At 40.9% G+C, this 26581-nt stretch overlaps 2 protein-coding genes across 8 annotated transcripts in view; both read left to right on the forward strand.

Moving 5' to 3' along the window:
* Opcml (opioid binding protein/cell adhesion molecule like) overlaps positions 1-26581 on the forward strand; it is a 1098377-nt gene that overhangs the window by 756934 nt on the left and 314862 nt on the right. The gene's annotated exons all lie outside the window — the stretch shown is intronic.
* On the forward strand, positions 17269-17633 carry LOC109676525 (small ribosomal subunit protein eS27-like). Its single transcript, XM_020152902.2, has one exon. The coding sequence runs from the start codon at positions 17314-17316 to the stop codon at positions 17566-17568; it is 255 nt and encodes an 84-aa protein (XP_020008491.2). The 5' UTR covers positions 17269-17313; the 3' UTR covers positions 17569-17633.

The raw sequence follows: 26581 nt of genomic DNA on the forward strand, positions 1-26581 counted from the left end.
CTAGACCCAGGTAGCAGTAAAAGGTGTGGAGAGAAGTGAATAGATGTGAAATATATTTGGGAGACAAAATCAGTAGACTGGTGATGGATTGAATGGGGGACTAAGGGTGAGACACTTGTCAAGGATGACTTCCAAGTTTCTGGCAAGATTAACTAGATGAATAGAGTTAGAATAGGAAAGAGGAAGGCAGACTTTCAGGAAAACTCAGTTTTGAAGAGCTTGTTAGATATGCAGGTCAGGAACCCAAAAAAGAGTTCTGATCCAAGGAAAGACATTTAATACCCTCTAGCAATGAGATTGGATGGGCAGGGTACTTCAGGTTATAACCAGAAGATGGGAGGACCCAAGACTAATTCTAACAACTTGAACATTTAGGAGTTGAACACAGTAGTCTGTAAAGGAGAGGTACCATTTGGTCAGTTGTGTATGGGCACCTAGTAACATATCACTGGGCCTGTATGAAGCTTGCAAAGTGCCCATAGTATCAAAGTTCTCTTTGTCAACATCAGATTACCTGAGTCTCACAATCACCCCATTGGATGGGCCAGTCAGGATTACTGTCTTCATTTCACAAATGTGGAAATGCAACAAAGCTGTATGATTTGTCCTTAGTTAGGAAAGACTGAATTATTTGTAGAAAATATTCATGAAGTACTCTGTTTACAACCTAAAAGACGTATTCATAAAATAAATTCTGTCTTATGTCCATCCATTCATTAACTAGGAACATATTTTGGTTTCAGATAAAGAAATGTAGGTTGCAGGGTGCTGGTAGATCAGGCCTGTAATCCTAGTTACTCAGGAAGCAGAAATTAGGAGGATCATGGTTCAAAGCCAACCCAGGCAAGTAATTCATGAGACCCTATCTTGAAAAAACCCAACACAAAAACAGGACTGGTGGAGTGGTTCATGTGGTAAAGTGCCTACCTAGCAAGTGTGAAGCCCTGAGTTCAAACCCAGTATCCCCCCCTCAAAAAAAAGAAAAAGAAATGTAAGCTCAGATAAATTGCCTACAGACATGCATCGTAACAAAATTTGAAATTTTTATCATTAATGTGATTGCTGAATTAGGGGTACAATTTATTTAATACAGTGCATGCTAGACTATGTCCTTAAAACTAGACTCAGATCTGGCTGTTCACTGCTCAAAAGTCAATACTCAAGAGGAGAGAGTGGGTGGGAAGATGAAAGAGCTATTGTCCTCAGTGTTCTACTTTAGGAAATTCAAGGGAACAGAGGCCTTTCATAGGGTAGGAAAGGAGGAGCAGGAAAGCAGTGATCAAGAAGGTTATGTACTGAGTGTAGTCTTCTACATCTAGGTGTCTGTCTTTCTCTCTCTCTTTTTTTCCTCTTCTTCTTGAACATCACCTTGGGCTTTGACCTCCTGAGGCTAGTTCCTGCAGTTCTTCAGATAGACATACTGTGATTAAACATCACAATAATTTACATGCTTTGTGTTAGTTGATGCACACACAGGATTAAAGAATAAGGAGGGGCATTATACATGCTGATATTGGAGAGTCACCATGTTCTGGGTTCTGTAAGTCTTAAGAAAAGTTATTTAGCAGTTAACATCGTAAATCATTTAGCTGCACCTTTTCTTAGAATTTAGAATGTGGAGTAAAGGAAGAGGAGACAAAAGTAACTCTGCCACAGACAACTCCCAAAGGAGGGGCCGCTGTTTCATCCCCAGTCACCTTGGAGGTTTATTTCAGTCTAGATCACCGGTTCTCAAAGTCTGGTCCTCAGATTGGCACAATCAGCGTCACTTGAGGACTTGTTAGAAATGCAGATCCCTAGGCTTTACTTTGGACCTACTGATTCAGAAACTCTGGCATGTGGCCCAATCTACCATTACAGGTGTGCCAGGCAATTATATTGCTCCCTGAGATTGGAGTTCAGTCTAGTCTAGGCAGGTGCTCCACCACCTGAGCCACGCCAACAAACTAGACTAGTCTAGACTAGAATTTTCTACTTTCTATGCTGTGTGCTTCCTTTCCCTCAATCCAACCCCCATGCACTCTCCATAGAGCACAAAATTTAAAGGCTTTAAAGTTTTAGTGGGAAATCAAATTTGAAGAATGATAAATAAGTATGTGTAAATATGTGTGTGTATATATATGTGTATATATCCATATATATATATATAAATATGTGTATATACATATATATACATATGCTGTGACATATATTCTATTCAGCAGGCATTGCTTGAGTGCTTACTATGCATACCTCTGATAACTGGGCAAGAAAAGAGCTACATGGTACAACCCAAGTTCAGAAATGATAGCAACCTAAAAACTTTTGCAATCTCACAGTGATCTCAAAGTCCTTCTAAAATATCAATGTTTCTGAGAAGCATAAAAAGTAAATGTTATTATCTTTACCTACCAGGTGGATAACAAAAGGTAAAGAGAACCACTCTGGGAAATGCCAGCCAGATGCCAGAATCAAAGCTATTCATTTTCCTTAGTGACAGTAAATTGCTTACTTTGAGTTATCCAAAATATATCTATGACATTAATATCATTCCCCTTTTTCTTTTCATTTTGGTTATTGCTTTAGTTTGTACTATTGTGTGCAATTTTAAATTAATTATTATACCCTAATGCCTAATTTCAGTTAGCACTTTAATTATGAAGTCGCTTTAGCTTTTAGTTGAGTTACAGCTGAAATAATGAACAGTATTTACTTCCATTAATGACAGTTTTCATTACTCTTTCCTTCCACGATAACCACATAGTGAAAATTTTCAAAGCTGGAAAAAAATTCAATGAAGAGAAAACTCTACAAACCCTGATGGTCTGTAAGGAAAACAGTTGGAGGTAGGACAAGCTGGATTGTGACATGACAGGGGTTGGGGTACACGAACCTTCAGTGTTGTTTCTGGTGTTAAGTCCTCTCTTGTGGTCATATGAGCAGAGACTACCACCCTAAATCCAGCTCTATTAGGCTTTGAAATCCAAGCATGGGTCCCTCTGTTTGAACAACTATGAACTCCTTGAATGAAAAAAAATGTAAGTGTCTACTGATCAACTCACTGCTGCAGGTATATGATTACGTGTCTATTTGGAAAATGTGGATCCCAGGTCCTCATCCCTAGGCTGAAATCCCTGCATCTAGGGAGCTTTTTTTCCCCACAACATCAGAATAATCAGTGGAACTTTTACATAAACCTCGCCTTCCTTCTCCAGATTTCTGAGAAACCTAAATCTTAGGGATCAGAGGCAAGTTCTAGGCATGCCTCTGTCTGTAAAGCTTCCAGGTAATTCTGTCACAGTCACAGTTAGGGGTACGAGCACATTTATGAAGCTCTTTTTTGATCACTTAAAAGTATTTTGTATTTTGTAGGTAATGTTGGTTACTGGTATATGTACAATAGCAAACATTATATTGTATATGGATTTTTGTCATTACTGCTTTTTTTTAATGAGGAAGATATGTATATTTGCTATTGCCTTGTAGAAACCTTTCTGCAAAGTCTCTCTTTCACTAGGTGACTCCTGGTGCACCGCGCACATATGGGTACAAAGCATGGAGGCCCAGGCACGTGCTATTAAACAAGGCTGGGGCTGCCCTCTAAGAGCTGGTGAGATGGAGCAGGTGCTTGATCATTCAGATGCCCCTGGGTTAAATACAGCTAATAGCAGTCCCTGACTCAAAGGATTGTTCTGAGAAGTACATGAGTTATTTCAAGCAAAGTGCTCTGATACCTTGTTTCTTGTTGTGGTATTCATCATTACAACATCAGTATCACTATTTCTATTTCTGAAAATGCTCTGTGGTCTCAACTTCAGGTTCTTTCAGTGCAATATAAAAAGAAAATACATTATGCATACATGATATCAAGGATAGTTGTAATCTACCTAAAAGAAAATAAATTTAAAAGATGTGTAAATAATTGTACACCAATCTAGTGAGAGCAAGAGATGATGATTTAGATCTTGCTGGAGCAAGGGAGTTGGGCACTGCCATTTGCATTTTGTCAGAGTCTCCATGGCAGGCAGAAGGGTGGGAAGAGTTCATAGTGGAAAAAGTGAAGGTTTCAGGTGTGCCCTGATTGGAGACTGTTGCCATGAGGAAGTTGTCAGTGGGCTCACTAAAAGGAAGCATTCTATGTGGTTGGTTTGGGGCACCTTTGTAGCCTTCTTTGGTTAAGTTAGAAGTGGGAATAAAAATTAGAGGATCTGGGCTGATTATTTCCAGGATTGCTTGGCTTCCTGGATTAGTGGCACAAATAGTGGTCTACTCCAAGAAGTAGAGAGCACACTGACTTCACAGCTGATTGCTGTGGATGATGGGGTGGTTTACAGGAAAGGTGCTGCAGGTTGTGGCAGTTTTATGTTATATATGGCCTACCTATTGTCTATTTGCATATTCAGTCTCCATTATGTTAATTGTTAGTAGCAAATGATTTTAGCTACTAGGATATATCTGATCAGTAAATTGGATTGGAAACGCATATTTAGAGATTCTGTTAAGCCATCCATGGTGGTGCATGCCAGTAACAACGACTGCTTGGGAGGCAGACACAGGAGGATTGCAAGCTCAAGGCCAGCTGGGACAACATAGAGAGACATCATCTATAAACAAACAATATATAAATCTGTAAGTTAAAAATATCTTCATCAAAGTTATAATGTTCTGATTTTTCAACAACATTCACAAAGCAGTTACTAAATGAATAATTATTTCAGATTAAATTGACTTCATATATTATTTCAATAGATAATATTTTTCCTCCCACTGGGTTTACAGTAAGATTTTACTTAGAATTTTAATAAATTTAACTAATATTTCTATGCTCTTAAAATGGAGGTGGGTTATAAATTAAATAATTCAAGAGGACACATTAGTAGGAAATTATTTACTCAATGTCTTTGGGGAAAGAGCATTATATCTTAATTTTTCTTCTTGTATTTTTTTGTTTAGAATGCATAGTTAGGCCTCCATATCTGTGCATTCTGTACCCCCAGATCCAGCCAATTGTAGACTGAAAATATTCATTTAAAGATTTTGTCTGTACTGAGTATGTATAGACATTTTTCTAGTCATTATTCCCTAAACAATACAGTGTGACAACTATTTACATAGCATTTACATTGTATTAGGTATTATTGATAATCTAGAAGTGAATTAAAATATACAAAAGGATGTGTGTAGGTTTTATGCAGATATACTTGAGAAGCTATGGATTTTGGTAACCATGGTGGGTTCTGGAACCAATCCCTAATGGATGCTGAGTGGAGATTGTGTTTATAATTTTGCTTAGGTTAATTTTATTATTGAATTGTGCTTTTGGATGTGTCTGGTACAAAGAGAATTGCAAGTATATTAATTGATAGATATTAACTTGCTTAGGAGTAAAATTTGGCAAGGAACATGCCACTTAGGACAACTAAGAGTTAATTGTTTCAATATAATGCTCCACTGTAGAATTGTTACGATGTGGCATTTAAATCTAGCCTCTTGTGGTACATTTCTTGCTGTGGGGCATTAGTCTGCTATGCAGGCTACTAAAGCAGAAGGTTTGATATACTGAGAAAGTAAAGAGGTCCTTTACTTGGAATTACTTGGAAAATTTATGACTCTGGATGCTATGAAGACAAATAAGGCCAGGTTTATAATTGGTTTTCATTTCACATCCTCTAAGCTCTGAATCCTCCACCTGGCTCTTTTGTTCTAACTTGCCTTACTCAAGAAGGTAGGGACTTCAAGACTTTTAGAAATGAGACATTGCAGGGACAAACTCTTCCAAAACTCTCAGTTAAAGATGAATAAATTGGGACCTAAAGAGGTCAATTGACCTTTTCATGTTGACATAGTGAGACCAAAGCTGATCCAAAAGAAGAAATTAGTTTTCTACTCTATCTCAAAAAGCTGCTGTGTCTCTCTGAAAGTAATGAAATAGTACTGAAAGAAATATACATACACATACATACATATATATGTATATATAATGCAGCTCAGTTGCATTTTCATACATACATACAAATCTATACAGTGAATGAATATATACGTACATACATATTGAACAGTTAAATTATTTCTTTGACTCTTTGCTTTAGGCCACCTATTGTTATAAAGAAATAACAAACCTGGAGTCTGTGACTCCTACCTGTAATCCTAGCTATTTGGGAGGCTGAGATTGGGAGTGTCATGGTTCAAATAGTTTTTGAGACCCCATCTTCAGGCTCAGGCAGGTGGCTTCTTGAGAAGTCCTGAGTTCAAACCCCAGTCCCACCAAAAAAAAAAAAAAAAAAAGGAACATTTTCCATCCTTAAGTGGAAGAACCCTTGCTTTGCTTTTATTTTCTTAGTGCTTAGGCCAAAACTTGGCAAGCAATTTGTACTTTATATCTCTGAAATCTTTCCAGTTACCAAAAAGGATGACAAAAGAAAAAAAGAGTGGAGAAGCCAAAACCATGATCTCATATATAAGTGAGGTCATTTCTTAGTATAATTAAATTCCTTTCTAAAATTAGCACTTCTGAGGCCAAGACTACTCTCACTGCTGAGCATTCACTGTACTAAGAAACCTCCCTCTTGTAGCAAAGAAGAAAACTGGCCTATGAGAACTGCAGACAAGTTAGCCACTATTTGCACAATCCATCTCCATTGGTGAGTGTGCAGATGCCATGCAAAGGGCCGATGGGTTGGCCTGGGCGCCTGTGTGCCCAGCAGTCTCCATGGAAACCCAGCCAACATCTGTGAGTGAGGGCTTGGTAAAGAGTCACACCTGCAGCTTTTAAGTCTGCATTTGCTTCCTCCCCCTCACTTCATTCACATCTTTTTATTAAATGACTTGATTTGTCACCACTGACTCTCAGCAGCCCAACCTTCAGATCTTGGGAAAAAATAAAACTTCCATTTCGAAAATGTGCAGAGACTCAGTACAGGATGCTGCAGATGAAAGTAAAGATGCAGTAGCAGTCTCTGAATTGAATGACTCACTTACCCTGGTTGCTCTTCCTGAGTGTGCATGTACATGTGTGAGCATGTGTGTGTATCTTGAAAGAGTAAGCTATGTGAAAAATTTCTGTCACTTAAGTCATTGACTGAAGATACCACTTGATGCTTAAATGTGCATTTGTGATCTATGGGGGTGTTAAATATGTACTGAGGTCTGGCTGAAATGTTTAGTTAACCTAAATAGTATGGTTTCAAAAAAGTATCCTGAATGCCTTCTCTTTCTTATTGGCTTCCTGTATTACAGTCTAAATCACTGCCCTAGTCCACATTCATCCTGGTGGGACCACTCATAGTTGCTGAATTATTTCTCTGAAAAGGAACCCATATGGTAATATGTATACGATTATAAAGAATTGTATCATATAATTGTGGAGGCTGAGAAATCTCAACGTCTACATTTGGTAAGATGGAGACTCAGGATTGCTGATGGTTTAGTCCCAGCCTTCAGAGTGCTGGCAAGCTGAGACCCAGAAAGTGTCGAACTCCTAGTTGGAGTTCAAAGCCTGGAAAGACTAATGTCCAACTCACAGAATCAGATAGGAGTTCTCTCTTCCTCAGTTTCTTTGTTCTACTCAGATCTCCAGGTGATGGCCAAAGCCCACTCATGTAAAGGAAGACAATCTGTTTCACGTACTGATTCATTGTTCATCTCATCCCCCACACACTCTCAGAAAAAACAGAACAGTGCTTGACCAAATGCCTGGGTGCTCCATGGCTCAGTCAGGTTGACACATGAATTAGCCAGCACTGGGTCATTGCTTGCCCTTTTCAGGCTCTATTTTGATGATAACTTCTAAATCATCTTGACTTACATATAGTATCTGATAGACTGCCTCAAATTCTTTCTGCAGAGGGCCAGAGCACTGCTAAGTAAACAGAAAAATATAAAATACAGAAAAATAGGTAAAGTTTTAAGTATCACACTATATATTTTTTTTACAATTTGTTTCGTAAATAGACCTTTCACAGTGAGTCTTTGTTTATAAGCCCCTATAGTCAGGAATTTAAGAGTATATAAACTAGGTATAATTTTCTCTTTTATCCCAGATAAGAAAATGTTATTTACAATTAATTAGTTATTAAAATTTCTAAAAATAAAGAAATGAAATAATCTAGCCCTTTTCACATTTGCCAAAATATGGGAAAACCCGAAGTGGTACTAAAATACCCACTTACTTGTTTCTGCTCACAACCACCCTCTTTCAGTTTGGATCTTGATTGCTTATCCGTTTTCATAACAGCAATACAAAAACAAAAACAACAACAACAACAACAACAAAAAACTCTACTTGCTTTCATTCTTATCACTCTCAGACCTATCCTAAGTCCATTTAAATCTGTGAACTAATGAATTTGTAGGAGGGAACTAATGATTTTAACCATATTTTCCTATTATCTACTTTTAAAACCCTCACAACATCAAGCAGTGGTTGTAGCCATTCTCCTTATTATCAAGCTTGGAAAGGGAGATGGAAGGGGGATAAACAACCCACTGTTAATGTTCTAGGGTGAAATGCCCTTGAATGTCCATCAAAAAGCTTCTGTAGTTGGGCCTCCCTTTTGTTGGCACCCGATGATCTTACTTACTATCCCTCACACTCATTAGAGTCAGCAAATCCCTCTTCCTGTCTCATGTACAATGTGGGGCAGAGATCTACACCACTAATTAATGTTGCAACTGCAGCGAGCGAAAGGACTCATGTCCATGGTACAGAGGTCAGGAGAGGCACATGCCCTCTTGTTGTTGACTGAGCTCCACAGTGATTGTTTAAGGCCCAATAATGTGTTTTGATGAGTATTGGAATGATGTTTGGGTTTTAGAAGCATTTGGACTCTTCTCCTTGGAGATTCTTGCTCTCTCTCTCTCTCTCTCTTTCTCTCTCTCTCTCTAAAATCAGAGCAACAGTTTGTGACTATTAAATAAACAACAATTTAAAAAAAGAGAGAAAAGGGAAGTTAGCATGCATGAGAACAAGCTGGGAAGGTTAAGGGCAAAAGGAGAATCATAGAACAGTTTTGGTTTGTTTGGAATGAATTAATCAGTCCATTAAACAAATCTTTTAATCTAAAGTATCCCTTTCATTTCTGTACCCTGTAAAACAAAGTGATGGAGAGCTGATGGTGGGATCTGCCATTGCTTCTTATTTGTAATGCACAGACTGGAGCCCTGGCCTCATTAGCATTCCATTGCAGTCAGTGACCACACATGCAGGCTAAATTCAAGCTCTAGCAAAAAAGTCTGGGCAGCCCTGAGGTCTCTCTCAGCTTGATATAAACTGCCAAGAGCCAGCCTTCCTTCCTTCCTTCCTGTTATCTATCTATCTATCTATCTATCTGACATCACTCATAACTAGAATATAATAAAATCTCCGAGGAGCTCACCCATCCCTCCACCCCCATTGAGATATGAGCACAATTTCTGGAAATCCAGGGCTCCCAGAACCCCATGAATGGACTAGGATGCTAAGAGTAGGGGAAAGTCAGTGTCATCCCCCAATCTGTATGAATATTATAGGGAAAGTATCCTTGAATCTTTTCAGTGGGACTAATGTCATAGAACATCTGAACTTAAATAAACAACTTAAATGCAATTCACAGTGTTACTAACTGTACATCAGAATTAGAAGAAAGAAAGACTTAATTAAATTCCCTTATTTATACCTTTTTTCCAGAAGTACATTGGGAATGAAGGCAAGCAGGTCTGGAAGCCTGTATCTAAGCTTTTGTAGGGATTGTGCCCAGGCCTGAACAACTCATTTCATCTCTCTGGACCTTGATTTTTCTTATCTATGAAATGAGTTGTAGAACTGGATGAGAAGGTCCATTTGGGGCTTTTAACTTGCACATTCTTATTTGCTAATGGCACCTACCTGGAGAGAAAATTACAGTGCTAGAATAACAAACAAATAAGTAAAACAATAACATCAACAACAAACAAACAAGAAAATAATTACCAGAATGAAACTGTAAAATTCCATACAAAAATAAGAATGTATAATGCTTCTGAATTTTTCTTGCTATACAAGTAATTTTCCCATCTGCTTAATAATTGCTGTTATTTATATTTTATCTTTACACTAAACTTTATGTTCCTTGGAGTCAAGGAAGGAGAGTGTGGTAGCCTGGGGCCAACACACGGACTGTCAGTAGCAAGATTCAGATTCAGCAGAGTTCTTAGAAACTGTTAAGTTTTGAGGAGCTATTTCATTAATACAAGCACAGACCACTTGGCAAGGCAATGGCAAAGGACACTTTCAGTAAAGCTATAATAACACAACATGCATTCTCCCCCTGGTTTAATCTAATCACATCTGCATTTCAATGCTGCTGATGTCTGTGGATCTCCTAAATTATTGTTGGTCAGTTTTCCAGGAGAACATAAACCTCTCTTCTATCAGGAAACAAAGCGATGGTTGGCTGAGGTTTCTTCTGGAACTTACTACCTCTCAGGCAGATCCAGAGATGAGGAATGCCACATGGAGAATCAGAATCAGAGCTTTCTGTCCCTTGAGTATGGAGGAAAAAAAAGAGAGAAAACGTTTATCTCATTACCTGGGAATTAAAGAATTAAGTAAGCTTCAAAGTGGTGTGCCTATAGACATCCATTGAAAAGTATAAGAATGAGGCGAGATTCGAACAAGGAAGCCTGTGTTCCCAAATAGCTGGCACCCTCCTCCCTTCTCTCTCTTTCTTGTCCCCACCTACTCTGACACTCTTTCTTCCTTTTTCAGGATCTAGCAAGATTAAGCAGCCGATTTATCTCCTCAACGCTGAATTTTAAAAGGAACAGCTAACTGTGTGATTGTATTATTAATATTTATACCCTGTCACAGAATGTTGACAGATTAATTATGCAACATAGTATAAAATCAGCAGACAGTGTGGGCGAACAGTGGCAAAGTTCATATATTAATAACTCAGCTGGGTGTCTGGCTATGTGTCCCTGGATGACTGTGTGCTCCTGGGAGCTGCAGGCCCTGATCCTCCCAGGTAGAAGACCCATGGCTTTTTCTTACTCTTTATAGTTCAAGGCCTTGTTTTCCTGGACATCAAAAAATAGAGCCTTCCTTGGGCAGCACCCTAACTGGATCTCTCTGGGAATTGGCCACTTGAGGCAGACACAGACTATACAAAAGGCAGAACAGGTGACTAACAGAGCTGATGAAAGCTCTGGGGTGGATACTTTCTGGCAGAGCTTCTAACTGATAGAGCTCCTTTTCTTAGAATATAAATAATCATTGTTGATTGGTAAGAACCTTTATTTGTATCTTCCACTAGGGCTTGGAGAGTGCTACAGAATTTAATAAAGTGGGCTCAGGTCTTCAGAATGTTACTGTTTTGTTGGGAAAGCAAACTCTTCATTTGGCATAGAAGCCTGGTAAACAGTAATGTGAGACATCTTCCCAACAGAGCAGCTAATTATTGCTCTGCCTTGTTAGTTTGACTTTTTTGGTGCTGATCAGGCTACGGAGAGGATTCTTCTGACCTTTGGTACAGTTAAATTCTGTAAAGACTCAGGGACAAGTATAGTAATAAGCAACAGTTGTCCCCCTTTATCTGGAACCCAGTGCTGGCTCCCATTTGGTCCTGGCCAAATTTTGTGAAATGTTTGTGAAATGGAAGATTAACACTTACCACAAGGATTTGTTATTTAGTACATAAGGTGCTTAAGCATGTTAGTAGTTATGCCATAAAATGTTAACTAATACATTGCAAAACGTTCCTGAAAGAAACAGGATGCAATGGGGGTCATGTGACTGCCTCTACTGTGTTAGATTTTGTTTTTGGGTATTTCTCTTGTTCCTGGTCTGTGCTTAATTTTAATTTGTGTACCCAACAGAGCAACATCATGGCAAGCAACATTTCTACCCTGTGGCACAACCAGTGTCCCATAGCCCCATATCTGGGGTGGCCTCACACCATTATCCTCCTGTCTCTGCCTCCTGAGTAGCTTGGAACTCTACCGTATTCTGTGCTCTTCTGCAGTGTCCCCAGGCTCTGGCATCCCATGACATCTGTAATAAATGCTGACTGAGACTCCGCCACATTGATCGAAACAGAATCTCAGTGGCGAATGTCGCCTCCCGTGCCAGAAGAGACTGGGCATTTGACTGCTAGTCCTTCCGGGGAGTGGAATCCTATCTCAGAGTGCTGTGGAGGCTTGGGTGATAAGTGTTACATGTGTACTGTTTGTCATTATTCCTCTCAGTCAGGTCGTATCTGTGCATTTGGTGGTTACTGAAGGAAGATGAATAGATAATTCCACAGAGAAATTCACTTGAACCAATCAGTTATCAGGTCACACAACAAAAAGTTGTTGCAATCACAACATATCAAATCAATTCTGGGAGTGATATGCCTTATAATCACGCAATGCAAATAATCAAGCCTGATAAGCAAGCAAACCTTCAATGTCATCAAGCAAAACTCCAACCACAAGTACTACTTGATAGACACAAATCAACTCTTCAAATTTTATGCCCCGGCTCCAGTAGTCATTGATGTGTTTCCCAACCCTAGCTGGGGAGTTTAGCATCCAGAATGATGCTGCTCCAGTACTTAACCAAGTCAGCTGATTAAGTTAACCACTTGGTAATATTCTGTAAAGTATCAGTTGTATGAACAAAGTTGACTACTCTTATATTCTTTCAGATCACAATCTGTCCTGGATGCTTACCTCTGCCAGAAACCATGCTTGTGAGGCTGGATTGGGGGAAACACATGAAAGACAGGGTATGGTCCTTGCCCTTCAAAGTGTACTGAGTTAAATGCTGTGCAAACAGTGACTGAGTATGTTACATGATTGGCATGACGCTGTCTGTCTTAATGAACAATACTTTGCTAATCACCTGCTACATGCCCAGCCTAATGATGCTGAGCACAGAAAACAGCAGTCCTGTGTGAGGGGACACACAGTCTTCTGGAGCACGAGACAGCAAAGAACATGATTAGGTCATGAGGAAGACAGTACATCACAGGGTGATGACTAGGGAAATGGGAAGCCAATTATCCTAGCTAGGCATGGTGGTATACACCTGTAATTCCAGTGCTCAGGAGGCTAATGCAGGAGGATCACAAGCTCTGAGCAAGCCTGGGCTATATAATGAGACCCTGTCTTTAAAACATATTATACACAATGGAATTTTATGCAGCCATGAAGAAGAACGAAATGTTATCATTCGCTGGTAAATGGATGGAATTGGAGAACATCATTCTGAGTGAGGTTAGCCTGGCTCAAAAAACCAAAAATCGTATGTTCTCCCTCATATGTGGACATTAGATCAAGGGCAAACACAACAATGGGATTGGACTATGAGCACATGATAAAAGCGAGAGCACACAGGGAGGGGTGAGGATAGGTAAGACACCTAAAAAACTAGCTAGCATTTGTTGCCCTTAATGCAGAGAAACTAAAGCAGATACCTTAAAGCAACTGAGGCCAATAGGAAAAGGGGAACAGGTACTAGAGAAAAGGTTAGATCAAAAAGAATTAACCTAGAAGGTAACACCCACGCACAGGAAATCAATGTGAGTCAATGCCCTGTATAGCTATCCTTATCTCAACCAGCAAAAACCCTTGTTCCTTCCTATTATTGCTTATACTCTCTCTACAACAAAATTAGAGATAAGGGCAAAATAGTTTCTGCTGGGTATTGAGGGGGAGAGGGAGGGGGCGGAGTGGGTGGTAAGGGAGGGGGTGGGGGCAGGGGGGAGAAATGAACCAAGCCTTGTATGCACATATGAATAATAAAAGAAAAATGAAAAAATATAAAAATAAAAATAAAAAATAAAAAAAAATAAAACATACAAACAAACAAACAAACAACAGCAGTGACACCCTACATCCTGAAAATGGACCTCTTACGAGCTTTAATGTTATGAAACTGCTTGCCTGACAAGTTTGCATTTATAATCCCCTTACCCTTAGTGGGTGCTAGATGGTGACTCTCAACCCTATTCTGCAGCTAGATCGTGAGCCTTGACACCAGCTTGGTGTGGTGTCCACAGTAAGGGAGGAGCTAAAGAGAGCCAGGTTTTTTGTGGATGTCCAGCCTCATGTCCCACCTCGGGGTCTGTTTGTAACATTGCTCGTTCCTGTTGGTCAGAGACTATATGATGACTAGATCGACCATGTACATCAATGTAAATTGTTTCCAGAGGTAATTGAGTGCCCTTAGGCCATTAGAATGTCACTTAGTGCATAAGTTAAAACAAAAAAAAGAAATACAAGAAGTGGAAATTATTTCCGTTGTGGATCAGGGCAGGCTGCATATTTTGAACCAATTGGTACTGCCTTTGTATGTGTCAGATAATCTGGGAGGTACCTCCTTTAGAATGGGCCCAGTGAAGCTTAACATGTAGAGGAAAGTCTTTTCAAAATGAACTACACCATAGGTGGAATGTGACAGTGTGATGCAAGATCTATCCAGGTAGGCTGTGTTGTAGGACGTAGTTTTGGACCAGAAATCTTTGAAAGTCAAATGCTTGCTATTCCCACTGCAAGCTAGTGGGCACTAAGTGTAGAGCCTATTTTTTTTTTGTCTTTATAAAACTCAATTAAAATATGCAGGGGCAATAATCTCCCCTTTCTGAGCTCCCAGGGTGATTGATAGAGTTATTTCTAAGTACTTTTAGGCTCAGTGGGATTATTTAACCAGTCGTGGTGGAATCGTGTGGAGTCCAGAAAGAAAGGCCACAAAAATTAAAAAGTCAGAGTGTCTAGAAGAAAGGGGACGAGAGACCTGAGCCCAGGACATCCAGGAGAGAGGATGGAAGTGTGCTGTGTCCAGTGTCGGGGTGCAGAACAGTTTGGACACGAAGCTCACTGTGTGTTTACCAATGCAAACGTTAATAGTGAGGCAAGAAAGTGCCACCATGTGCTGAGGTTTTTCTTTTGCTGATTTTTGTCAGCATCTCTGGGAGCCTGCAGATCCAGAAGGGGCCCTTTGCTAGCCACGTTGGCAGCCCACGTTGCTCACTGCGATCGGGCAGGTTAATGTACTGCTGCCAACCCTCCAAAGTGAGGCAATCAGAAGCACTGCTTGATAGAAATAAAATTAAACGTGGTGGGAGGAGGGCAAGCCTGCGGTTGGTATTTCAGCCTCTGGCACAGTTCTCCTCAAATCACGCCTCCCTGGAAGGCAGTATCAGCAGAGTGGCTGAGGGGTGCCCCAGTGCCAGATAAATCCTCCCCCCTTTTTAAATTTCTTTTGGATCTATTTGGGCACTGTGGAGTGGAAGAGTTTATGTTGGCCTCCTTCCTAGAAGGGAGCTGCAGGAATGAGGATGTCGTCCCATGTCACATCTTAGGGTGCCACTGTCGCGGTCTATCCTGCCCCTCCCTGGGTCTCTGCCCCTCCCTGCCAATCAGTTCTCCCTTTCCTGTGCTCTCCGGTGATTTGGTTCTGTGCCCTGAATTCTTATCTCCTACCAGAATGACACAACAACAACTCTGATACCATGGCTGCAAAAGGCGTTTCTCTTCCTTCTCTAGCACGTGTCAGGTCAGACTTTCAAAACAAGAATTATGTGACTAAAGGGGAACTAAGCTGGACTTTGATCACACTCTGGCTTTGAGTCCAGTAGCCTCTTCCCTGGTTCTGCAGATGCTTTTTGCAAGTTAGCTGATACTGTGGGAAATATCCCACTGGGTTGTTTTGAAATGTGGAGCATTTCAAATGCTGTCTCTCCCAGTGGCCTTCCATGTTTTTATTTAAACTGTGGACTTGTTTTCTGCAAAATAAACTACCATTGCTAATCTTGCTATATAAAACTCATAGATGTGGATGTGCTCTTCCTGTGCAGGAGTGGAAGGGAGGTTAAGGGAGGCCTGGAGTCAGCATGCTGAGCTGTACCACTTCCTGGGACCTGGGACCACCACATGCCATTGTGCAGCCCCGCTTCAAAGGCCTGTGGATGCAGAGCCACACAAACATACTTGGGGGCTAGCAGAGGCTGGACCCCCACCCCATCAGTCATACTGTTTCCACCAGGACTCTTGAAACCCCATGTTCAAGACGCTGGTCTCTTCCCCAGTACAGATAGAACTATTTTATGGCGTGTTTTTTACATGCTCTTTCCAGGCTGGTCACAATTAGGATGTAATTTTATATTTTACTATTTTAGCAAAGGGTTTTGGCAAAATAAATGGTGGTTGCCAGTAATTTGCTGTTTTTTTGCTGTATCAGAATTTCATCTCCCAGTAGTGCAGTTAGTGGAGGTGTTTCAGATGTAGGAATCTGAATCATGGAAAATGGCATTTACCCTGCAATGGCAGTGCCCCAGGTCGAAGTCTGGGCTTGGGGCTGTGTGGCTCAAATCCAGAGAACAGAGGTTCTGGCTCCTTCTGAGCTGCTTCAACCTCCAGCCCAGCTGAGGCCAGTTATGCTCCATTTACAGGAAGCAGCAGAGCTGGCGCCTGCCTCATGTGGTGTTAAGTAGATGTGAGCTTTTTCTAGCTGCACAAAACTCTTTCCTGGAGAGTCACCTTGACTAGAGATGGTTTGTTGTGAAGAATCACAGTCTGTGTAGTTAAGTCAAAGAACCATAAAGCAGAACTCAGACTTTATATTCTGTGACTTTTCATTGACTTCCACCATGGCTTTTAGACACTACATTTCCACTTTGCTGTCATTAATTGATGGAGTTTCACAAATTTACTGAAGAACAGGACACAGGCAGAGAGCACTATATGTGTAGAAGGTGCCATACACATTTTTATAGATACTCACAAGTTCTGTGGACACTTCAGTGGGGAATCAAGGGAGCCTCAGCTTAAAGAAAGTAGTAATAATTATAGGATCAATTGTTCATCTTCTGTTTCTCACTGATTCCTTTTCCTGCCTTGAGAGTCTGTGGTAAGAAGCATTGGTACATTTAACTCTATTGAATAATCAGTTAATTGATTTATTGCAGGCATGGCCTTTCGACTTTCGGTTCCTTAGCCTCTGCTGGGAGTTTTGTTACCTTCTTGGCCCTGTTTATTGTATCCCCATCGTGCAGATAACTGACAACTTGGCACGAAGCAGATGGGAAAAAAATACATTCTATAGATCTCAAAGCTTAGTTGTTTAAATGTCAGTCTCTTCTGAGGTGGATGGCTCCCAAGACCTTGATGGGTTTTGAAATATGTTCTAAATAACCTCTTTTTCCATGTGAACATAGGACTCGGTGGATGAAGGTTATTTTCAAGTAGCCCTCAAGGTTAAAGTTGGTTGCTCTTCCAGATGGTTTCTATCTAATTCTTTGGATTATGATATCAAACCACCCTGTGATCAGGACTCCTAGAGCCAAGAATAACAAGAAGTGCCCTTTCTAGCAGTGAGAACCTCCTAGCAAGAACATGCCTCTAGCAAAGGATCTTCTTCATCCCTCGCCAGAGGAGGAGAAGAGGAAACACAAGAAGAAGCGCCTGGTGCAAAGCCCCAATTCCTACTTCATGGATGTGAAGTGCCCAGGATGCTATAAAATCACCACCGTTTTTAGCCATGCACAAACGGTAGTTTTGTGTGTTGGTTGCTCCACTGTCCTCTGCCAGCCCACAGGAGGAAAAGCAAGGCTTACAGAAAGATGTTCCTTCAGAGGGAAGCAGCATTAAAAGCACCCTGAATCAAGATGAGTGGGAAATCAAAACCATCCCAATAAATACATTTTGGATATATAGTGTTTGTCTTGTTTAACTGCTAGGAAGCTCCATCCTCGACTATTCAGAAGAGTGGAGCACTAAGAGACATTTGGGGCAGTAAGTGGCCAAGTTTTTAAAACGTCCGTTTAGGACATTATATCCACATAGGCTCATTTGGTAAATCTTGAGCTTGATTTAGAAATTGGGATGCTATATATAAATGGAATTTTTACTTCCGCCTATGTTTTGTTAGTATTGAAAGAACTGACTGTTAATCAAAAAAAAAAAAAGAATAACAAGAAGTGAAAGCCAGCCACAGTGAGGGCTGCTGCTCTGAGGGCATGCAGAGATTTAATGGTCAAGGCCAGACCATATGGTCTATCAAGGCCCTGCTGCTGTAACCCCAGAGAATACAAGTCAGCTCCCAAGGCAGCTCACTTTTGTTTCCCATTACATCAGTCACCGAGCCTCCTGAGGGCCCCCTTCTCCCACCTCTTGCATTGATTTTTGCCACAGGCTTCTTTCTGCTGTTGCTGGTTCAATTCCAGCTGCCAATGCTTCTAGCAAGCTCCTTGGGAACTTGTTTCAAAATGTCTACATGGTGCAAGAAGGAAGCAGAAAGCTGCTTGGCTTAGGAGGGTGAAGTATCTTCTTTAGCTTAATCTCAAAACAGGTGACATGGACAGCTGTGCCTCAGCTACCCAGTCAGGAAAAACAGGTGTGAAGTTAGCTCTCCAGCAAAAGGCTTTTCCTTCTGAGTGCTTTGCAAGCAGGTAATGCTGGATTCCAGCACAGAGAAGGTGGAGACAGCATGTGGGGGTATAAAGACATATCTCATTGTTTCTTCTCCTCCTCCTGAAACTGGAGTTTTGGACCCGAGGACCAAACTCCTGAGATTCCCCATGCCAGCTCTAGTCACCCCCCCATAAATGCCAAATAAAGAGGCATGGTGAAGGCAGAGAAAGGAGGTTTGTTACATGGGTGGGGCATGCCGTGGGAAGAGAAAGAGTAAGCGCTCAGCTCATCTTCAGCAATCTTTGGGGTACAGACATGAACTATAGATTTAAATAGACAAAAGAACTGGGGGCAGGGGACAAGGTATGCATAGTTAAACAGTCCTAGTCACATTATCACAGGACCTGAGATAATGGTCCTGGTTGACCATTATCTCAGTCCAAAGGTTCCTAGAGGGTTTCCAGAGAAGATGTTATCGCTGTCATCACTTGAGGGTGGTGATCTGGTTCCCATGAGGTGATTATTCCTGCTTCAGGATGCAGACTCATCATTATAGGTAATTGTCCTTATTTGGAGGGGTGGTCTGTCCTACACACTCCACTGGTCTTTATGGAATGTTTTAGTCCCTTGTACAAACATGTTACCAGTTCTGTCTTTTTTGGATTTCAAGGTGATTGCAGTGTGACTGTAAAGAGAATGGCTTTGAGCAAAGACAGATACAAATGGAGGCAGGCATGCCAAGCTTCTCCAGTTTTAAGTTAATTTGTGGGTCCAAGTAAGGAGTCAGTGCTTTTCAGCAAAAGCAACTTGAGTGCCTCTTACACTACCCCTCCTCCTCTTTCTCTTTCTTTTCTCTCTCTCTTTTCCTCTCCCTCCCTCTCTCCTCCCATCCCTCATTTCTTTCTTATTCTAAGGCAGTTATTCAGCACTAAGGTAACCGCCTTTTTCCAGCAAAGGTATAACAACTTTCAACCTCACCTTGGGGATTGCTCCTGTGTACTGCAGCATGCCCACCATCTGAGACAGGACTAGAGACATGAGAAATGTTCAACAGTTTCCTCACTTTTGAGTGACTGCATATATTTTGAAAATAAAAGCTGAAATTCTGCATTTTTTCCTGTCTCTAGTGCCATAATCCAGTTGGCAGGATATTGCTTCAGGACCTGAAACTGCTGTCCTTTCCTCACCTTTCCTGGGTCACACTCAACAAACACAAGTGCCTGGGTAGAGAGCTGCCCTAGTCTCCTCAGATGCCTTGTTCTTCAAAAAAACCTGCAAGGACATCAGAACTTCCTCTTCCCCTGTGCAGGATTTTGCCGGACTGGAATCTTAGCAATTTCCCTAACCTGTATTCTCCTTATTTTCTTTCTCTGTATATGATGAGGAAATAAGACGAATGTTGTATTTGTCTCTGGCATACAGACAAAAGAAGAGGGATCCAGCACTTTGACCTTTAACTGCCAAAGTCAATTTTGGGGTGTGTGTTCAATTTTAAATGTGCATATACTCCCTGCTTTCATTTGACTCCCTCCTCCCCGTTACACTTTGAGGAGTTTTACATATCGCTTGGTCATACTTCTTAACTTTATTTTTAAAAAATTTATTACTATGTATTAGTTGTACAAAGGAGATTCATTGTGACGTTTCCATTCAAGCACATACTGAATGAGCAAATTCACCCCTCTATTACTCTTTTTTACTCCACTCCCCGTTTTTAAAAAATAATTTTAATGGGTTTCATTGTTACAGGATTTTTTTTGGCCCCTGGCCTAAATTCCTGGGTTCCATAGAGATAAATTATGGCAGAGGTCAGAGAAAGGAGATTAAGTTGACACAATGTGGACACACTGTGGGAAAAAGCAAAATAGCATTTAAACCCATTTCCCCCATACAGACATTGGCTTTTCCTTTAAATAGAGGAGGAAGAAATGGGGACAGAGGGAGAGGCATGCATAATTATTAAGCAGTCCCAGTCATTTGTGGGATCCAGTGGTCATAAGGGGTCATAAGTAGCAGTCACAGGTGGTCAAGGAGCTCATTGTCTCTGGATTGGTAAGGGCCTTGACAATAAGAGTCATTGCTGCCTGGCAGGGGGTAGCTTGTCTCCTATCACCAGCTATTTATCCTTTTTCTTGTCCTTCTGGATTCCAAGTTAGCTGCAAAGTGACTGCAGGAGAGAATGGTGCAGAGCAAACAACACAGATCCAAAATGGAGGCTGGGATGCCTAGCTTTTCTCCTATTTTCAGTTAGGTTGTGGGCCCATGCAAGGAGTCGGTGCTTTAAAGCAAAAAACAGCTTTTAAGTACCTGTTACATCATTGTTCTATTTTCATACGTGCAAATAAAGCACTTCAATCATACTCACTTCCCCCCATCACTCTGCTTTTGCCCTCCCTTCTCCCCATTCTTCTTAATCTTAACTCCCAAAAGGAACATCTACTTTGAGGTAGGGGGCAAATACTGAAATGAGAATTCCACCTCGTTAATGGCTTTTGTTTTGAAGAGTGGGTACGAAGACATCAGCTGTGGGAGCTGGAGCCTGATTCTTGAGGTTGTTTTCTCCTGTTGAATGGGGGGTGGTTCTGGCATTAAAGGACCACATATTTTGCCCCTAGTTCCATACTCTTTTGTGTAGATACATAGGTAGTCTTGTGTGTGTGGTTTTTTTAAATTAAAATCAGTTAATCACTCAGCATATGGACAGGCATAGTGGTTTACTTCTATACTCCCAGCAACTCAGGTGGTACAGATCAGGAGGACTGAGGCCAGCCCAGGCAAAAAGTTAGAGAGACTCCCCCATCTCAATTGTCAAGCAGGGTGTGGTGGTGCAGGTCTGTGGTCCCAGATACACAGGAAGCCATAAGTAGGAGGGTTGTGGACAAGGTTGGCCCCAGGGGAGAACAGACACCCTACTTGAAAAATAAAGCAAAAAAAGGGCTGGGTGTGGCTCAAGTGGTAGAGACCCTGCCTAGCAAGGGTGAGACTCTGGGTTCAAACTCCAGTAATACCACAAAAAGCAAAACAAAACAAAAACTGCCCAGTGTACTTATCCCTTTTTTTCATTGCAGACCCCAGTAACCCAGTGCACCAAGCCAGCACCCCAGCTGCTCTCCATTCCCAGTGGTCCACAGCTGCCTAACACTCAGCAGAACAGAACAGCCTTGCCACCCGAGGGAGCACTTACTATGTTGACCTTAAAGAGCAATTTCAACAGGAATAGAAAGGCTCAATTGTTCATAAACCTGACATTTATTACTTCAAGATTCTTTCTCCACAGTACAAGCTGCTCTTTACAATTTTATCAAATAAAGTGCTGCTTTCGCCAGTGCCCCTCTTTCAACCCCTGCTTCTTCCTACCACTGGCTGCTCCCACTTATCTGTAGGCTTCTTGAGGGTCAGGCTGCAGAACCCTAGAGGCCATTACCCAAAAAGAAAAGCCTTGACTACTCGGTGAAGGCCAGGCTGGGGTGAAAGTGGAAGGTGTGTGCTATTTTCTTCTCTTAATTATGCTACAATTATCAAGGGAGAAGGTAGATAAGATTTTCATTCTTTTTCTTTTTTTCTTTTTGAAATGCATCAGCTTCTACGTGGCATTTTCTAGGTTGCTAGGTTAGACTGAAAATTACAGTAAATCTGTTATAAGCATTTGGATCCACAAATAAATGATAGCAAATACACATAATTATTTCCCAGTTCAGTGGATGAGAGGACTCAATATAGATCTATTTGTATTATTTTATTCACAGGCCCCCAAATTGTAGAAATCTTAATGCTTGCCATCTTGCTTTGGCTGAACTTGGATTTTGGAGAATGGATGGTTCAATAGTCTGAAGGCAGGGGAGGATTTGAATGGATCATAATGAGTCCTACTACAAATTAGCTAATAGAATCACATGTAGATAGGATTTGGGGCACATCCTTTTCCAGCTGTGAATCAAAGGTGATGTTTTGGACTGTTACGTGACCTAAACATAGTAGAGTAACAGGGAACTGGGTATAGTCTAAAATGGGAACAACAGAAGTCCTTTTATAGTTTCAAATAAAACAAGCCAGTAGATTGTTGGAAGAAAAAGCAACACACGGTGGCAATCGGGAGAAAGACATTATAAAGCAAACATGTAAAGGTACCTTGGTTTGACTTTTGACACAAATCCTTTTCTTTGAGAATGAATCTGCTGACTGGGGATTGGTACCCTCTTGAACTGACAGTGTTCATGGGTCACCAAGTCCAATGTCAAACTCGGGTTTCTTCAAAGTCAAGCATGCAGGTGAAGGCTCTCATTGTTAAGCATCCTGAGTACAAAATACTTCTAGACTTTATGATTTTTCCCCTCTCCTCTACATGTTTTCCACACTCAATTCAATTTCATAGGCTTTTTTCCCAGCTTATTTTATTGAATCTTTTCAGAATATTCTGCTTAGTTTTCATAGAAACAGCAATTGTCTATTCATACTCACATTGTATTAGTCTAAGGAGGTTAAGGTAACTTGCATAAAGAAATGAAAAAACAAAAACACCTCCTCAAAACAGGCCCCACTTAAATGCCAGGTGCCTGGATGAACCAGAGGCAAATGATGGGAGAGAGTAGGAATTTCGCAGGCTGGGGACCACAGTCTGCATGACTGGCAGAGAATGGAGAACACTCAGCTTGTCAGTCAAGGGGAAAGTAAGCAGAAATTAGGTAAGCAGGCTTCTGACGTGCCACTCGGGTGCAGGCTTTCTGAGCACATGTGCAAATGTAAGCAACAGAGCTGTGACAAATCACATACTTCTCTGTACTTCAGTTTGGTCACATGTGAAATGAGGACATTCCTAACAAACCTGTGTGATTTCATGCTCACAAATTGCCCAGGGCCCTTTAAAGAAGGTCATATAAACTAAGGGATATTGCTGGTAGTCTGTCTACAAACATAAGCTTCTTGTGAATGTTTTACTTTTAGATAATTGCAATAGTGGAACAAAAACATTTGTTTTATCATCCTTTGCTGGATAGATGGATAGATGAATGATAGAAATAATGCACATACATGTGTAAATCTTTACTTTTCTGTTCATATTTTTCACTTAGCTTAAGACATCATGTCCTTTTTCTCATCGCTTAAGTGTCCATTTTTCTATAAATAAGATATTCTCTTACAATTATAAAATTCAGGACCTTTTACCCTGATACAATATTATTATTTAATACACAGTAATCATTACAAATTTTCCAATTTTCCATACTGTCTTTTCTTGCATTTTCTTTCCCATCCAGAATCTGGTACAAGATCACACAATCCATTTACTAGTCATATCTTCAAGCTTTCCTAGACTTTCTTTATCTTTCAAGACACTGACACATTTGTAGACTGTCCCTGCTTTAGTTTGAGTATTTGGGTTTTCCCCAAATTCCTATATTGAAATTCTAATCCTCAGTATGATTGCATTTGGGGATATTTTCAGGTCATGAGAGTGGATCCTTTGTGATGGGATTAGTGCCCTTAGAAAAGGGACCAGAGAGGAATGCCAGCCTTTTCCATGACATAAGGTTACAGGAAAAAGATTTTCTCCTCTGTCCTCATTCATTTTGGGGCAAGAATACCATATACATGATGTGTCCTCTGTGCACTGTATCAGGTTCATCTCATTATTGGTGACTGTGACAGTAATCACTTGGCTAAAGTGCTATCTGCCAGTATCCTCCAGTGAACACTACTACTTTTCCTTTTGGAATAAGTATATAATTTCCAGCCAGATATTTTGAGATGATGTAAATAACTTACATCATCATCCATTGATGCTCCCTGCTTAGGTTAATTGTTACTGGTGTGGTTGTAATGAGGTGATCAATCCTTACACATCATTAGTTGATATATTTATGTAAGAAAGAACTTCTCCCTTTCAATATCCAATATTTGTTTAACTGTTTGCTTGCTTGTTAGCTGTTAGTATGGGAAAATTTGTTTTATTCAATGGATTATAATCTTGTTGGAATTATTTGTTTACACATTCATTTGTTCTAGATTTGGACAGTTGGTCCCTATGTCCTTTTGGCATGTCCTCCTTGTTGTTTGAGAACTTCCTTTCTTTCTGGCACAGAATATTTTTTAGATTTTTCTGTTCTTTCTTCCCCAGTCCTGCAGTCAAACATGGCCCTCAAGCCTCCATTCTGTTGAGTAGAGCATGACATTTAGAAACCAAGGGCAGGGCACCAGCTACATTCCATGCTTCTGGGACATCCTTGTCTAGAAAGCAGAAATAGGCACATGTAAGATATTCTTTAAAAATCTCCCTTTTTGAAGAAATTCAAATGGCCAAAAAACACATGAAAAAATGCTCACCATCTCTAGCAATAAAGGAAATGCAAATTAAAACCACACTAAGATTCCACCTCACCCCTGTTAGAATAGCCATCATTAGCAACACCACCAACAACAGGTGTTGGCAAGGATGCAGGGAAAAAGGAACCCTCTTACACTGTTGGTGGGAATGTAAACTAGTACAACCACTCTGGAAAAAAATTTGTAGGCTACTTAAAAAGGTAAACATTGATCTACCATTTGATCCAGCAATACCACTCTTGGGGATATACCCAAAAGACTGTGACACAGGTTACTCCAGAGGCACCCCCACACCCATGTTTATTGCAGCACTATTCACAATAGCCAAGTTATGGAAACAGCCAAGATGCCCTACTACTGACGAATGGATCAAGAAAAGGTCGTATCTATACACAATGGAATTTTATGCAGCCACGAAGAAAAACGAAATGTTATCATTCGCTGGTAAATGGATGGAATTGGAGAACATCATTCTGAGTGAGGTTAGCTTGGCCCAAAAGACCAAAAATCATATGTTCTCCCTCATATGCAGACATTAGATCAAGGGCAAACACAACAAGGGTATTGGACTTTGAGCACATGACAAAAGCAAGAGCACACAAGGGAGGGGTGAGGATAGGTAAGACACCTAAAAAATTAGCTAGCATTTGTTGCTCTCAACGCAGAGAAACTAAAGCAGATACTTTAAAACAACTGAGGCCAATAGGAGAATGGAACCAGGAACTAGAGAAAAGGTTAGATCAAAAAGAATTAACCTAGAAGGTAACACACATGCACAGGAAATTAATGTGAGTCAACTCCCTGTATAGCCATCCTTATCTCAACCAGCAAAAACACTTGTTCCTTCCTATTATTGCTTATACTCTCTCTACAACAAAATTAGAAATAAGGGCAAAATAGTTTCTGCTGGGTATTGAGGGGTTGGGGGGTAGAAGGAGGAGGTGGAGTGAGTGGTAAGTGAGGGGTGGGGGCAAGGGGAAGAAATGACCCAAGCATTGTATGCACATATGAATAATAAAACAATAAAAATTTTTTTAAAATCTCCCTTTTTCGTCCTTTTACACCCCTACCTTTGTACCCATATCCCTCACTGTTATAAATTTGGATTCTGCTTCTATCTAAGCCTAGAAAGGTAATCAGCTCTAGTGTTTCGGTTCTTCTGCTAGCTAAAAAGTAGTGATAACCCCCAGGACTAAATTCAGGGGCAAACAGTGGCTGCCTCTGTCAGGGAAAATGAGGAAGAAATGGCAGAGAGCCTGTCACAGGTACTTAAGACTATGTTGTCACAAACTTCAAAAGCTCAGACTAAAGTCAAAGATTCCCGGGAGTTCACCTCCATTAGGGTATGTTTTGGATAATGACATATTATCATTAGATATTAACAATTGTGATTATAGAGCAGGCTGCTTTCTGTTGTACTTATGACTTGCATCCTGCTCCTCCTGGAGTCCTCTGGGAACTAAGAGCAGAAACAAGTTGGGGACAGGGATCAACAGCTACTGGCATCACTCTTGGAAGATGCACCTTTCCCCTCCATTCTGTTTGGATCCTGTGGCCTTCCTTGTGGAGAAATGGATTCGTGGTGCAAACGTTAGGCACCCTTGCTTGCTTCTGAGTGGAGGACTATGTCCCATCAAGGGCATGCAGAAAGAGTGAGACTGAAAGTTTGGAAACTCAGACTAGGGTTAGGAGGAGGGTGAGGCTCTGCCCCAGCTATCTGGCCTTGCAGAGGCTCTGATAAAGCAGAACACCTGGTCCAGGCCAGAATGTGGATTCTGCAGAGCAAGAGGAAAACACTGGGCAATGTTTTGATTTAATTGCCCTTCAGCGTGGCCCAACCAATGAGACTCACCAATCAGTGAAGTCACTCATCCTTCATTAGAGAGGAGTAAGAGGTTGAAGAGAGCCACCAGATGTTTTTACCAAGTCC

The sequence above is a fragment of the Castor canadensis genome, chromosome 2 (genome assembly GCF_047511655.1).
Source record: "Castor canadensis chromosome 2, mCasCan1.hap1v2, whole genome shotgun sequence".
In the NCBI taxonomy this organism is placed as follows: domain Eukaryota; kingdom Metazoa; phylum Chordata; class Mammalia; order Rodentia; family Castoridae; genus Castor; species Castor canadensis.

What these genes read in the sequence shown, in the direction of transcription:
- LOC109676525 (XM_020152902.2), top strand. Translation starts at nt 17,314, where the DNA reads ATGCCTCTAGCAAAGGATCTTCTTCATCCCTCGCCAGAGGAGGAGAAG.